At 31.7% G+C, this 14,624-nt stretch overlaps 1 protein-coding gene across 5 annotated transcripts in view; it reads right to left on the reverse strand.

Moving 5' to 3' along the window:
- The window catches only part of LOC129917224 (rho guanine nucleotide exchange factor 17), a 24,518-nt gene continuing 9,894 nt past the window's right edge, over nucleotides 1-14,624 (reverse strand). For 3 of the 5 annotated variants that reach the window (XM_055997629.1, XM_055997628.1, XM_055997632.1), the window contains 14 exons: nucleotides 6,206-6,466; nucleotides 5,954-6,144; nucleotides 5,544-5,894; nucleotides 5,390-5,484; nucleotides 4,713-4,935; nucleotides 4,235-4,326; nucleotides 3,497-3,752; nucleotides 3,190-3,439; nucleotides 2,395-2,549; nucleotides 2,263-2,330; nucleotides 2,056-2,195; nucleotides 670-791; nucleotides 279-617; nucleotides 1-218 (listed from right to left, as the gene is read on the reverse strand). In XM_055997629.1, the coding sequence (XP_055853604.1) occupies nucleotides 59-218; nucleotides 279-617; nucleotides 670-791; nucleotides 2,056-2,195; nucleotides 2,263-2,330; nucleotides 2,395-2,549; nucleotides 3,190-3,439; nucleotides 3,497-3,752; nucleotides 4,235-4,326; nucleotides 4,713-4,935; nucleotides 5,390-5,484; nucleotides 5,544-5,894; nucleotides 5,954-6,144; nucleotides 6,206-6,466 (2,703 nt within the window). In that variant the 3' untranslated portion in view covers nucleotides 1-58. The other 2 variants (XM_055997630.1, XM_055997631.1) reach the window with 2 other exon arrangements.

Consider the following 14,624-nt stretch of genomic DNA (forward strand, 5'->3'; position numbering starts at 1 on the left):
AACGTTTTCGAAAATTCTTATAATTTTGTAGAGATATCAAAATACAATGAATTTTATTTTATATCTGCCATACTATTAAATGATTTGTACTGTCTTCTCGTCCAGCAATTTCACTCAAGCTATTTGTTCCAGAGCTCCGGAAATCTTCAAAACCGTCTCCGCCTGATATCACTAGTGTATTACTTTGTTGCGTCTTGGTTTTACAGTGCTTTGGTGATCTTTAATGAGCAAAATTTTGTTATTACAATTTGAGACGAATCAAATCGTGTCAAATATACCTTTGGTTCTTATTGTATATGCTTAAATTTGAATCTGTTAACTTGGAAGTGCTATTTTGGCCGCGGGATGATGTCTCAACAAAAGTAAGGAATCTTACGTGACCTGTATGTCCATATGGAATACCTGATGGGACAACATTAACTGATCCATTCTCAAAACCTTGGGCGGATATTGTCAGTAAGACTCCTGCACTAGTGCCAATCCAAATTAGATCTTTACACGATAATAATGACGTAACACGTAAACAAGCTGCTTTATGTTGACGAATGATGTCATCACAACTAGATAACATTTTATTTACAGCTGGTCCTAAGTTTACTTCAGTCAGCAAAATATACCTATGGGAAGGAGAGTTAGTAAAATATATAAATTTTTAATAAAATTTCTTACGTATTTGCATGAAAACATTTAATATTTGCCGAGTTCTGCACAGATATCCATACAGTTTTGCAAGAGAGAGCCATGTTTGTTATTGGTTTGGAGTCTGATGACACTTGAATTTGATGAACAACCTAGGAGAGATAATTTTTTTTATAGCTATGTACATATGTACTTCAACCCAGTAACAACACACAAATAAATATAAGATAGGCCCATAGTCATAAATGTTTGTATTTAGCCATTCTACAAGAATCTAATATCATTTTGCTGCCCCAAAATATAGTACTCGCTGCGCTTTTTTTTAATTCTATGTAAATCTAGCCCTGGGGATAAAGCTAAGGACTTTTAATATATTGAAGTTGAAAAGTATATCCAAATAAACACTTCCACCAATTTTCAGCTTTGCCTAACTATTTTAGTTATATTCCATATTTTAATCAAAACAAAAAATTTGGAAAATCGCCGTTTTCAAACCCCGGTTTTTACCCCTGGGATCCAATCCCGCAAGAGTGCGTTTTTCTGTGCCTTGTTTGCAAGGCCATTAACACTTTTTTCGTGTACACAGAGAAACACACTCTTGTGGAATTTCGGTTATATTTCCAAAACCAAAATTATAGGCCCTTATTGCGAGTGTATTTGTCTATCGATAGACGACTTTTGTCGATAGTCGATCATCGAACATGAATTTTGGTATTGTGAATTTCTTGTCGATTACCTAAAAAGGTATTTTGGCATTGTGAATATCTTTTGTGAACGATATTTTTTGTTTAAACGTCCGATCTTTTTCGTTTACAATTTTGCTTTCATCATAATTCACAAAGAAGACATTTTTCAATTTAATTCGTTTATTTGAAAATATCGGCATTGATTAATATAAATTTAAATGTTTTAGAGATTTTATTTGTTTAATTTCCTATAAAATATTTTTTTTTTTGAAAACAAAATTTGAACCATTACTTATGATTCAATTTAAAAAAAATGTTATTTAGCTATTTTTAAATATCATCAGTAGGAACTTTCACCGGAAAGTTACCTACAACAAGTAACTTAACTTCAAGAAAGATAAATTGCTAGATAAGTTCCATCTGAACTTAGTTGCAATCGGGAGGAGGAGGTGGTTTTAGTGCAGTAAGAATCCAACATATCTATGAGAACGCGTTTTCCGGACTTCATAGAATCTTTTGAAGATTTCAACACCTACCCACGAAAAAAAAAATATAATTCACAACAGCAAGTATCTTGCTGTTTTTTTGGTATCTTAACACAATACCAAAACAGATTTGTATCGATTCCATCGACTTTTATCGCATTAAAAGTTGAACGACACTCGCAATAAGGGCCATAATACCCTAAATGTTGTATAGAATATATTTTTTTTCATACTAGAAAACTCACTTGCAAAGTTTTAGTATCCAAAACCTTTATTATTCCTTGAATTGAACACCACAACTTCCCATATACGTTCATCAGTTTCGTCACCGGACTTGAAACGGTTCCAATCGAAATAAAGAGAGGCGAGGTTGTATTCCAGCCAACTAAAAAAAAAATATTAAAATTAATTAAAAATTTTACTTAGGTAAAATTAAGAAAAAATGTTTTTACCATTCTCGCGATGGTACACACATAAATCACCGTTAGCTAATGAAATGAATATTCTGTTGTCCATGTGCCTGTTGTCAAAAGATTTGTTAATGCCATTTAAATCACAAGGATAACAATTTTTAAAAAACTTACAGGATTGAGTAAACAGCTGATGCATGTTGAATTTTGATTTTGTTTTTCTTAATTCGAATTGTGTCATTGCAGTTATAAACATGAATATAACCGTCTTCAGTCCCCAGCCACATTGTTGATTGGTTTCCTTGTGTTTCGTCAGAATAGGAGGCGTTCTTAAAACGATAATTAAATTTAAAAAATGATTTCTAGTTCTGATGCATAACAATAAATGGAGTCGCATTTTTGATATAAAGTTTATTATTGAATATCATTTTTAAAGGACAACAACACCCAAGTTCTTTAGTTTTATGATTTAGACCTACACGATAATTCATTTAAATTAAGTTTTCAGTAAAGCACAATTTTCCAAAATTTAAATATTTTTCCCAAACAAATCTCGAGTCAGTAATTCTAATGTATATTCAGATTCTGACCCTAATAAATGATTTATTTTGTAAAAAAAATGCTTAAATATATGAAATGTTAAGTTATTGATTTTTTCTTCAATGTTTATATATTGTATAAATACGTTTTTTCCTACAATGTCACACCCGTCACAAAAATATGTCACACCCATTACATTTTTGAATCGTTATACGTTACACAGTTTTTTCAAAAGAATGCTTACTGGAAACGTAATAAAATATCCTTTCACATTGAATACGCTATCCATGACTTTTCATTCAAAAATCTACAATATGGTTTCTAAAACCGAAAACGACATTAACAAAACAAAACACTTTTAGAAGGCTTTAGTTTCTATGCTACTAAAATACGACTAATTTGAATCCGTCCTTGAACAGAAAATCTTACCTGATTCGTAAGACAGTTGTTTGTATTTAATCCTGCATGAAGATGAACTGGACTGGATATCCTATTCTCTTTTGAAGTAACTTCTGGTTCAGAATCATCACTAGAACTATTCGAATCTAACTTTATATCACTTGTTGCATTTGTACTAAGTCTTTTCCTCTCGGCTTCAGGTAATTTAGGTGAGCTACTCCTTTGAAGCTCACTTGCATTAGTATTATCATTTGAGGAGCTCCGATACCGTTTATTCTTGCTGTACAAAAATATTCAATTAATAAAACATTATATTATACAAAAGATTTCAATATACCTTTCGCTCCACGCTGGGGCTGATGCAAGACATAAAATTCTAGCATTACACACACCATTACAGCTCGTAATGTTTGGTTCCGGGGAGAGGCTCATAACACAAACTTGCCCAACATATCCGTCGCTATTGCACACCCATACTTCTTTCGGTTCACGTAGAGTTGGTTCTGCGCATGTGAACTGTAGACCAGCCCTTGTCTTGACAATAGGAATCGAAGTTACAAACTCTGGAACCGGATGTCGTTCTAAAGTTGCAGCTAAACAATAAAATTAAATATAAAATTGGTATTAAGACACCCAGGTTTTGAAGGTTTAATTTTTTACTCTTCAAAGTTCAAAGAAAGAAAAAGTCAGGAAAACTGTCGGAATCTATTTTGTGGTCGTAAATCTCACTCGGAATCTATTTCAAGGATATTCCCAGGGAAATTTATTGCCGATACCAATAAATTTCGAGGGAAACTTTTCATGATAATTTTCGTTCCCATGTGTGAAACAAGGGAAATATTCCCAGAGAAATTTGTATTCACAAAAGACCGAAATAAAAAAAGTCGCTATAGACCGAGAACTGGCAGCAGATTTCTTGCGCGAAAGGTAACCGAATTATATTAAAAAAGCAAGAAGGTCCATTTACAGCGATAACAAATCTCGGGCAAGAAATCTGCTGCCGGCTCTTAGACTACTAGCTCTTGGGTTACTACAAGGGCACAAGATTTAATTAAATATTTTTTAAAATGTTTACCTAGTTTTTGCTTAGCTTCATTGAAAGCTTCCTCCCACAAGCAACGTTTTTCCGCGCTACTAAATATTACTTCTAGATGCTGGCTTCCATTTCTAAACAAAAAAATAAAACTTCATTGTTATTCAATTGATATTTATAAACGTACAACAGGTGATACATGCTTTTTTTAAATCGAAATAAATAATTCCAGTATATTGTTGGTTTTATCAAGAAAAATTTGGTGGAATTTTCAAAATAGCCCATTTTATAGTTTTTGAGGTATTCTTTTAGGAATTTTGACTTTGGCACGTGCATCGCTTCAGACAAGACATTTGTAAAATCAAAATGAAATTTAATTTTATGTGGTTTCTTTCTATGTATAAACCGTACTTAAATTAAAATCATACATCTGAAGATTTAAAAAAACGTCTCAAAAACTATAAAACGGTTAGCAAAAAAAAAAAAAAAAAAAACAAAAGGTATCAAAAAGCAAACTTACGGTGAATTGATAGTAATATCTAGCATATTGAGACGCGTTTCATTTAATTGATGTTCAGAAAGCTGACCTTGAACTTCTAGCTGTATATCATGAATGACTTCGTCCAACATTTGATGCGGATACTTGATTGTTGCAGCTATTTCAGCAATTTGTTGCAATTTATTGGAATCATCTGCCATTTGCTCAAATTCATTACTCTCTCTTCGAAAAGTTTCCTCTTTAGCTAAAAAAAATAAAAACAAAATAATTTGATATTAATGTTGTTATTACGCTGTTCGGCAACCTTAATCTTATTTTTTCTACAACTCAGTAGTAATTCATTTTACATAAAAAAAAACAACAAACTACAATTGGATGGGAAAAGGAGTAAGGCAGGGATGCCCGATAAGCCCAATTATGATCAACTTGCGGATAAAAAGATGAACTGGGAAAAAAGGAACTCGGGAAAGGAAGAAAAATTTGCTCATTGGCATACGCAGATGATGTGGTGGTAATGGCGAAAAATGAAGAAAAGATGCAAAGTATGATAATAAGATTGGAGAAGTACTACGAAATGAAAAGACCGGAAGTAAACGTGGAATAGACGAAAGTGATTAGGGTAAGGAAATGAGGAGGGAGAAACACAACAATTCTGTTAATTTTTTTTTAATACTGCGGATATTTTACTTTTCACTCACATTTAATATTTTCCAAATTTTCTAGAGAAACCTTTGTTAGAAATTTGTATTTAATTGAGTCCAATGTAACTGCAATACTTGCGGGACAAGAAGAGCTGGAAAGAAAAAGGGAATATAATGAACTGCTGTGAAATATTATTGTCTTAATACTTACGTATTTTGTTTTCTGATTGTTCCGCTTTTTCTTTTTACACTTGTGATCAGAAGAAAGTCATTAAAAAGGAAAAAACCTCTTTCTTTTTTGGTCCCTTGACCAGTTGGCATTGAAACCAGATCAAATATTATGAAATGTCGATCAGGAGTTATCAGATCTGTTATACCCTCTATTATGTTTTCTATTTCCCGAAGAGTTGCCTCTCTTTGACCATTTTCTAAAATTTCTTTTTCCTTACAGTTTATGTGCACTAAAATGTCATGAACTAGTTTTAAGACCGCTTGGAGATGCTTTTGATCTGGATGTTCTCCAATTGTATGTTTAATAAGTCTTGTAAAAAGCATTTCATAGCTGAAAAAATTATATTGATTTAGTTAAAATAGCAACTAAGTAATTATTATTTAACAAACTTTGGAAACTTCTGCACTGGTTTAATCAGCAGATTGTCCAAGGTAAGTTTTCCTTTATGTTCACGTGCTGTAGTCTCCAAAAATCTAGCAAATGATGGCCTTGACTGTTTGGCTGTGCGGATAGCATTTTTCGCTCTATTACAATTATTAACAAAAGATGTGTACACTTCTAATACTTCAGTTTTTGAAAACTATAAATGAAATAAAAAATTCTGTTAAATCTGAGCCTTAGTTAACGGTGCATTTACTTACGATTTCTACGAATGCATCACCTACTTTTTGGTCCGGCACCCAAGTATCTAAACGTTTTTTTAGTTCTTTTAGAAATTTTTCATGAATAGCAAGAATATCCGGAACCATGAAAAATATTTCGTCCACAGTCTTAGATTCTATCATTCCAGCATATTCCGGTGATTTCAAAACATTCAGATATTTTAATACAACTGTTTGCAATGATTCAACATACGACTGCTCATTGCGATATATTTCTTCAGCTATGTGAGTACGAGTATCCTAAAACAAATGTACAAGTAGTAATTAAATAATTTTTTTCGTAGTTCTTCTTTCTAGTAAGAGTTTTTAAATGAGATAAATAAGTGAGTTAGGTATTTTTTTGTCAATTTTAAATAAGTCAAAAACAAGTCGACTGTACTTAAAATAAGAAAATGGTTAAGGAGGTTCACATTGACGAGCATGCTTCTCGAACTAGTTCTTATGCCATAGCTTATTTAACAACAGTAGGTACTTCCCAATTATAATATTCCATTTCTTTATCAAATTGGAAAACATCTTTTAATCCACAAGTATAGTTACAAGAAAAAGTATAGTAAAAGTTCTAAAAATATTATGGGTATTCGAAAAAAAAAAATCGAAAAAATGGTCACCCTGTGATGACCTTTCATTTGCCGTGACTACAAATCTTAACTTTTCTCAATTTTTATTTTTTATTTGTTTTCTACTTTGCGCTTAAATAAATGTTAAAGTATTTTTTTAAGAACTAGGTACTATTCAACAGTTTTAATATTTTTTTAATGATAGGTAATGTATTAGAAGAATTATTGTAAAATATGACTTTAGAAAAAAACCGATTGAATTCATGCATTTTTGACAGCAATATGAAAAAAATTAAGATAATACAGTAAAATTAATTCATTAAATTAGTACGCCTTTTTTGGCTTTTTGGTACCAATAACTTCCTAAATACTCTAAAAAACGATAAAAAATTCTCTTTAGACGCGCATATTTTAAAAAAAGTTAGCCACCTACGTTCCTATAGATATTTTTTATACCACAAGTGTTTAAAATTTTTCATAATGCGTTGAAAAACAAATTTCAATTAAAAAAAAAAAAAGGTGCAAAAGGTTATGAAAACTTTTAATTTCTTATTTATTGAGCCCATTATTGTAGAAAATTATAAAAAAATAGATATTTATAAAATCCATTCATTCGTAGTTGTGGTGAACGAACTCGTAAGATGATGCAATTTAAAATTCACTGAACGAAAAAAAGCTAATATTTTCTAAACTGGTTGAGATAGAAACTTTTTCTATTTGTTTTTAAAACAGTCATAAGTGTAGCTATCAGCCATTTCTGGCTTATCCATTCTTTACCGGACACCCTGTATGTAGCCCTAATAACTGCACAATATTTTAGTGGTCTGGACCCTGGGGAGAGGGCATTGGGAGATCGAAACACCCCAAATCAATTTTAGACTACTTCCAATTATCGCATCGGAATGAAACTTTATACACATTTATTGCTCAGATGACTACACAATATTTTAGCTGTCCGGACCCTGGGGAGTTGCATTGGGGGCTAATACCAAAACCAAAGTGTAATTGAACCTACTTTCAATCTTGATAAGACTAAAAAGTAAAAAATAAAATATATAGTTTAAAAATCTAAAAATACGCTTTTATCACGCGCTAAAAACTATAAAATAATTTAACTGACTTATTTTATAGTTTTAAGTGCGTGATAGAGTATTTTTAGTTTTTAAACTATATTTTTTATTTATTTAGAACTTTCTCGTAAACGACAAAGCCCATTTCAATAAAAAATATACTTAGTAACTTTTTTCACAAAAGCAAGTACGTGCGATACAGTCATGCATTTTATTTCTAAAAACTAGTTATTTACTTGGTGGAGTGCCGATTTCGCCTATAAATTATGTTTGTATACCTAATTATAATGGTGGAGCGACATTGAATTTTCATTTGACTGGACTATATAGAATATGCTCAGTTAATTAATTATGACTTTTTTTGAAATTGAAAAAAAAAAGAAACACTTAACAACATCAATACAATAGCAATAGAAGAAATGTACAACAAAGCAAGATTTATAAGGAATTTAAAGGTTTCAACTAATCGAAGACATTAAAATAAAAAAAAAAACTGAATTATTTCAAAATTAAAGAAACGTCAAATATCGTATGAATTCTACTTACGCCTTCTTGATTGTTTGAATTTCCATTGTTTTTGAATTCAGTATTTGATTTTCTTTCAGTATGTTCGTGGCAATCAGAGCATGTCATTGAATGCATTTTGCTTTGCTTATCACAATTTTGTGTTTCTTATTTAGGTATGTTTTTTATTATATTTTTGAAAAGTGCCAATGATGCATTTTCTATTTTTTATGAATAAACTTTAAAAGAAGCAACTATGTTTTCTAAATTGAATACCTACGTCGCGTCGAAGGAATACAAAAAAATATATTTTTAAGATGAAAAATTAATTCCTTGCTTTTAACAATTAACAAGGATAATACAACATACAATGTAGACACGTATACTTGGTGAAATGTGATAAATAAAATTTAAAGTTTTTACGACACAATTGCCTTTTAAATTAAAATGCACGGCCAGATTGCATATTCTTGCCCTTACAATTAAAGTTGCATGAAATTATAATGCTTTTTGTATAAAAAAAAATATTATTGCGATTTACAACCATCAGTTGATAGATAATAAAAATTGAATTTCTTCATCTTATTATAGCTCAGGCAAATTAGTCAAAAAAATTGGGCATGAAATCGCATTTTTCGCGGGACAACATTTTTTCATGTGTTCGGGTGATTGTCCTTATCATAAAAGTCAATTTGTTGGGATGATTGGAGGTCGGGAGCAACCGCCATCTTGGAAAAAAGAGATTGATATTTTTTTTATTGAATAGCTCCATTGTTATTATATTTTAACAAAAGATGACAAAGGTAAGAATTATTAACAATAAAATTATCAAAAAATTATATAGAAAACAATTCCGTGAATTGATTAAATAAAATTTTATAGTTGATCAAAGTGCGGGGTTGTCTCCCAAGGTTAGGGCAAAATGACATTTTTTCATATATCTGTTTGGGTAATTCTTGAAGAATGAATTATAGTAGGTACTTATAATTATCTATAAAATGAGCCCACAATCGTTATTGTAACCATCATATTGTAGAAGTGATCTTACTCCGAAATTCTCTATGTAATCGTCAAAAGTGAGTAAAAAGAAAGTTTTTTGATAGTAGGCCGAGCAAATTTTGGGAGTAGAGGTATGACCAGAATATAAGTACCCAGTTTTCAGCTATACGCGTCTTAATATCGAATTCAAAGGTCTAAAAACTCTAATTTTGTGCTTTATACGGTTTTTGGGGGGTTAAATAACGTAAGTTTTCCAGTTAATGTGAATGGGCTAAATTAATACTATTTCAAATTATAAATATAAAAGCTGATGCTCTATCATTTTTCCTAAAGCTGAGCACCCCAATCTTGAAAATAGTAACAATAATAGCCCTTAACTTTGCATACATATTAAATGTACGAGAATATTTCAACTTCAATAAGCGAATGACAAGAATTAAAATTAATGAACTATGTACCTCCATTTAGGCGGGAGGATTTTCTGAAAAATGACTTAACATAAAATAAAAAAAAAAAACACAATAAAAAAAAACAAAGGCAACATTTAAAGTTATAAATGATACACTTAATTCAAAATTTTAAATCGAGGTATTTTTAATCAATTTTGTTTTCGAAATAATCAATTTCAAAGTGAAAATTTGAGAAAATAATACGCCTGACATTGAAAATAGGAAGTTTATTTTTATCTTCCGTAAAATTTGGTAAAATGGAGTTATACACTTTTAGCGCGTCACTGACGATATGCAACAAGTTTTTAAGTGGGGAACAAAGGAAATGTAAAAACCGAAAATTGGACCACTCTAATGTAGGTATGATGTACTAAAAGTTCAACAAGTTGAAAGTTTATCCCCTAACTAGTAAGTCAATAATGTCTGCTAAAAAATGTATATGTCTAATAATTTCTCTTTAGAATCTATTAATGGTTTTAAAAATGTATACACAATTTACAAACATTTTTTTCATACAGTTGTATCTTGTTGTGATACTGAAAATTAACATACTCTAAGCACTGAAAAAAACGATTAAAACATGCTCAAAATGTGGAAAAAACAATGCATTTAAAGCATATAATACCGATTTGATATCAAATCAATCTAATCATCTATACAACCACAACCGTATAAAAAGCCTTAAAATCAAGCTAGGAATATTTCCTAATCTTTAACAAGACTCGAAAACCATAACCGAAATGAGTTTCACTTTTCTCAATTCTAGACCAAAATATTGAATCAATTATGAAATAAAATTAATTTAAACAACACTTGAAGTCATATTCAAAGTAAGTTAGTTGAAATGTTTACACTATGTGCTTTATAAAGATAATGTTATACAAAATTTAATGAGGGTGTAATAAGCTTTCTTAACACAAGTTTAATTAAGAATTTTTCGGACTTCAAATTATTATTAGTAATCATTATTATTTATTTACTCAGGAGGATGACAAAAGCTATTAAAAACACCAAGACTACGTGCGCTTTTGTACAAAACTAATATCAAACAAAATAACTCATAATGCTAATTTGCAAAAATACAAAACAAACACCATCATCGTTTTTGAAAAATTTCACATTTTTTGTTTTATTCTTGGACTCCTCCGTCTGACAGAAAAAAATAAATACTTTGACTTCAGAACGAGAGCTTTTTATTTAACTTGTTTAAGCTATAAATTTTACTTTTTTTTTTTTTTTTGGTATCGGTAAAAGGTTTTGGCATGAATTAAATTAACGAGAAATTAAATAAGAAACAAACTAAACACTCCATAAAATAAGAATTAATATTATAAAAGAGAATTAAATATGTTTATAAATTATGTTTGAACAAAACCATCAAAGTACTATAGAAAAGAAAAATATGTAATATTGAAATGACACTTTTCGGCCTATACACACGACGAACGAAACAATACTTCCTGCTTGGTCAAAACAACTTTAAACGATTTTAATATTTATCCATGCGCAATAAAAATATAAAATAGCTATTCGCTATAGAGACGTTTTTTCAGAGCAAATCGTGTGGAGGAAAAACTAAAAATAAAAGTATTTTATGTATCTATTTAAGAAGCTTTATTGTTGCGTCATTAATCCTTGTATTTTGGGAAACAATTTTCGTGCGTTGAAGAGCAAACAGTTGTTTTTGAGTTCTCAGATCGATATTGTTTGCTCGCGATTCGATAAGTATGTTTGGGGGTTTTCAAGTTAATTTTTGCATTTGCTATAAAGTGGCGGCAAAAAGTTGTTGCTTGTTGGGTGTAATATAGAGAAAGTAGATATTGATTTTTTTTCCGTTTCCAACTATTTAATTATAGATGATGGTATACTGAAATTGGAGGTTTCATTTTATTATTAGTCATGTCATATTTGGGAAAAAAAATTCTTAAAACTAAGAGCTATACTCATTAAGACCAATATAATCTGAAGTGACATGAATATTTTTATTCAAACAAACAATTACAGATGGTTTCACCTGTGATGTTATCACTTTTACGTTGATATAGCATTAAGGGAAAGTATGCTTAAAATGAAATGCATTTTTTTAAGAATGAGTATAGGTATGATGCATGCCTCCATCAGGAAAACGAAATGCTTATAAATTCTCAGCGGAAAAAATATTTATGTAGATAGATCATCAGAAAAACAAAAGAAAACATTGATCAAAGATATGCATGCTACGAAAAATGCACAGTAAAAGCCATTAAAAAAATCCTTCAATTATTTGTGTACAATTTGAGTATATAATTTTCAAGTTTGATGTTCGGACAGGGTATGGCGGAGCGAAATGCAAAACGAAGTTTTTCGCATAAGCAGCTTACTAGCAGTACTATTATGGATGAAGGATAAAAAGAGTCTATTAAAAAATTTAAATGGAAGGGTGTTTTTTCACGAAAAAGATTGAGGGGGTGAAGGTCAACAAAACAGTGTAAAAAAAGCAGTCCTCAAAAATATTTTTTGTCAAAGGGTGTTTTTTTCAAGGGTTGACATATCGCTGGCCGTTTTATGTTTTATGGAATCGCCTGCAGACATACAACCCTATAATTCTCAGCCAGCGATATGTGTAGGATTTATTTATTTTTTAAACTTGATAGGAAATTTTCTTTTATTACAAGAATTTTAACAGTCTAGAGTAAATTATTACCTAAAAATACTGAAAAAAATGGTACCCCATTGAAAATTGGTAAATATTTCATTTACCACAGGCACGAATAAACTAAATAATATATACAAATATTGAAGGTGAAAAGGTTTCCAAAACTAATCATCAATTTAGTATGAAACAACACAGTGAAGTCTATTAACATTAAATGTAAAGAATTTACTTAACGCCTTATTGGCTTCACCAAACTTTGTTTGAAAAAAAAAAAAATGAAACACTGATGAAATTGGGACCGAGGGTTTAGGATAAAGCAAACACAAGGAATGCATTTTTGGTCAAAAGGTGTTTAATTGAAGGTTTAAGTTATGTGTGACAGAGGTTCTCCATAACAACTGACCACCATTTTATTAACTTTGTAAATTTAGTGAAAAGGTTTCGTTTGTTAGGTTTCATGGAGAGAGTAAATTTTGTCCCAAGAAGACAAATAAAATACAAATAGAAAAGCTTAAAATGACATTTTAAGTTGTTTTTTTTTATCAAACACAGGTATGGCAAATATTAAAATTATAATTTTACAAAAATAAATATATTAAAGCAGTTGGCAACCATGTTTCAACTATAAAACCACCATCCAATAATGTGGTTACGTATATAACAATTGATGATGGTTTATTTTTGTGGAAAGTTGAAATCTCGTCGTTCGCACAACGAACCATCATAGATGTTCTAAGAGAACAAAATAGTGTCCTTGTACAACCCGTATAGTTCGAAGTTGTATCTTCTTCTCCAATCAGCACCAATGCATACGGGACCAAAAATCACCGGAAGAACTTTTCTCTCAAAACAATCCAGGGTGTTTTCATCAGCCTTCGTCAAGGTCATATAGCAGGACTAGAATGAAAACAGTCCTGTATAGGGACACCTTAGTTGCTCGAGAAAGAGCTTTGCTGGTCAATTGCCTTCTCAAAAAAAAATTAGCAGTTTTTGGCAAGAGTCAATGTCGAGTGTTAAACCGTTAAAACTTTTTTCGCCGCTTCCGCTTCGATGCTCACAAAAGCGCCATTGACGTTACGCTGTGTTTTTTCCAATGGGTCAATATCGTCGGCATATACAAGCAACTGGACGCATTTTTGAAAGAGGGTACCTCTGGTGTTGACGTTAGAGACATTTTGACTTCAAAGGTATACGTGATGTCTTTCCCCATCCTGACGGAGCAGGGGCCTTTCTCGAGTGGCTACATCAACTACATCAGCTACATCAACGAATTTAAACTTCAATATCTCCGTTCCATCTGGCCTCACGGATAAAATTTTAGTATTATTGAATTATTCCGACCACAAACAATATTTCTCAATATTAAATGGAGCTATTGATTTTTGGGGTCGTCGATGCAGTAAATGTAGCTGATGTATGTAGCTTGTCGAGAAACAGCCCCCAGCGTGCATTCTCCATCGTCATCCTACACAATCGGACAAAATTCGCAGGGAGCCAAAGCTAAAAATGTCTCTATACAGCTGTCAAACGCAGAGGTGGTGGGTATATTTGGGGTGAATGTTTGATGTATGGTGGACCTTCTTGCTCTAACACCACACTGATAAGGTTAAAGGATGGAAATGGTTTGGTCATCGACTTCACTGGTTTCTGGAAAAACTTCCCAACCTCATTCCTGCTATAGCATCCTTCTATTTTCTCAATCGCTCGTGTTTCCACTAAGTCACTTCTCCAAGCGTCAGCAAACGAATTTCCCAGATGAGACCAACGGCGGCGGTGTCTATAGTTCCAGTTAGGATGAACTAGTTGGTCAACACCTTACATATATTAGCTACTTCGACGTATTCGGAGCTAAGGCCAATAAGGAGCGGTGTGACCCTGCAAACGACAGAAGGACATCAAATCTCGGATCTGCAAGAGGAATGTTTGTCCCCAAACAGACCACGTTCAGGCGAATAACCAGCGGTGCTCCTAGACTGTTGTAAGGTAGATAAAACTGCCATCCAAAAAGTGCGATGGGGAAGGTTAGGTTAGGTTGAACGGGGTGATAAACCGACAAGTCGAATTATCCCACTCGGATCTCGATGGATCCATTGTCCCCAGGGTTAGGGTGGGCAGGAGTGAGGATAGGTAATGGAAGGGTTTAGGGAAGGGGAAGGTCGGGCAAAAGGAAGTTAAAAGACC

This window comes from Episyrphus balteatus, chromosome 3 (genome assembly GCF_945859705.1).
Source record: "Episyrphus balteatus chromosome 3, idEpiBalt1.1, whole genome shotgun sequence".
NCBI classification, from domain to species: domain Eukaryota; kingdom Metazoa; phylum Arthropoda; class Insecta; order Diptera; family Syrphidae; genus Episyrphus; species Episyrphus balteatus.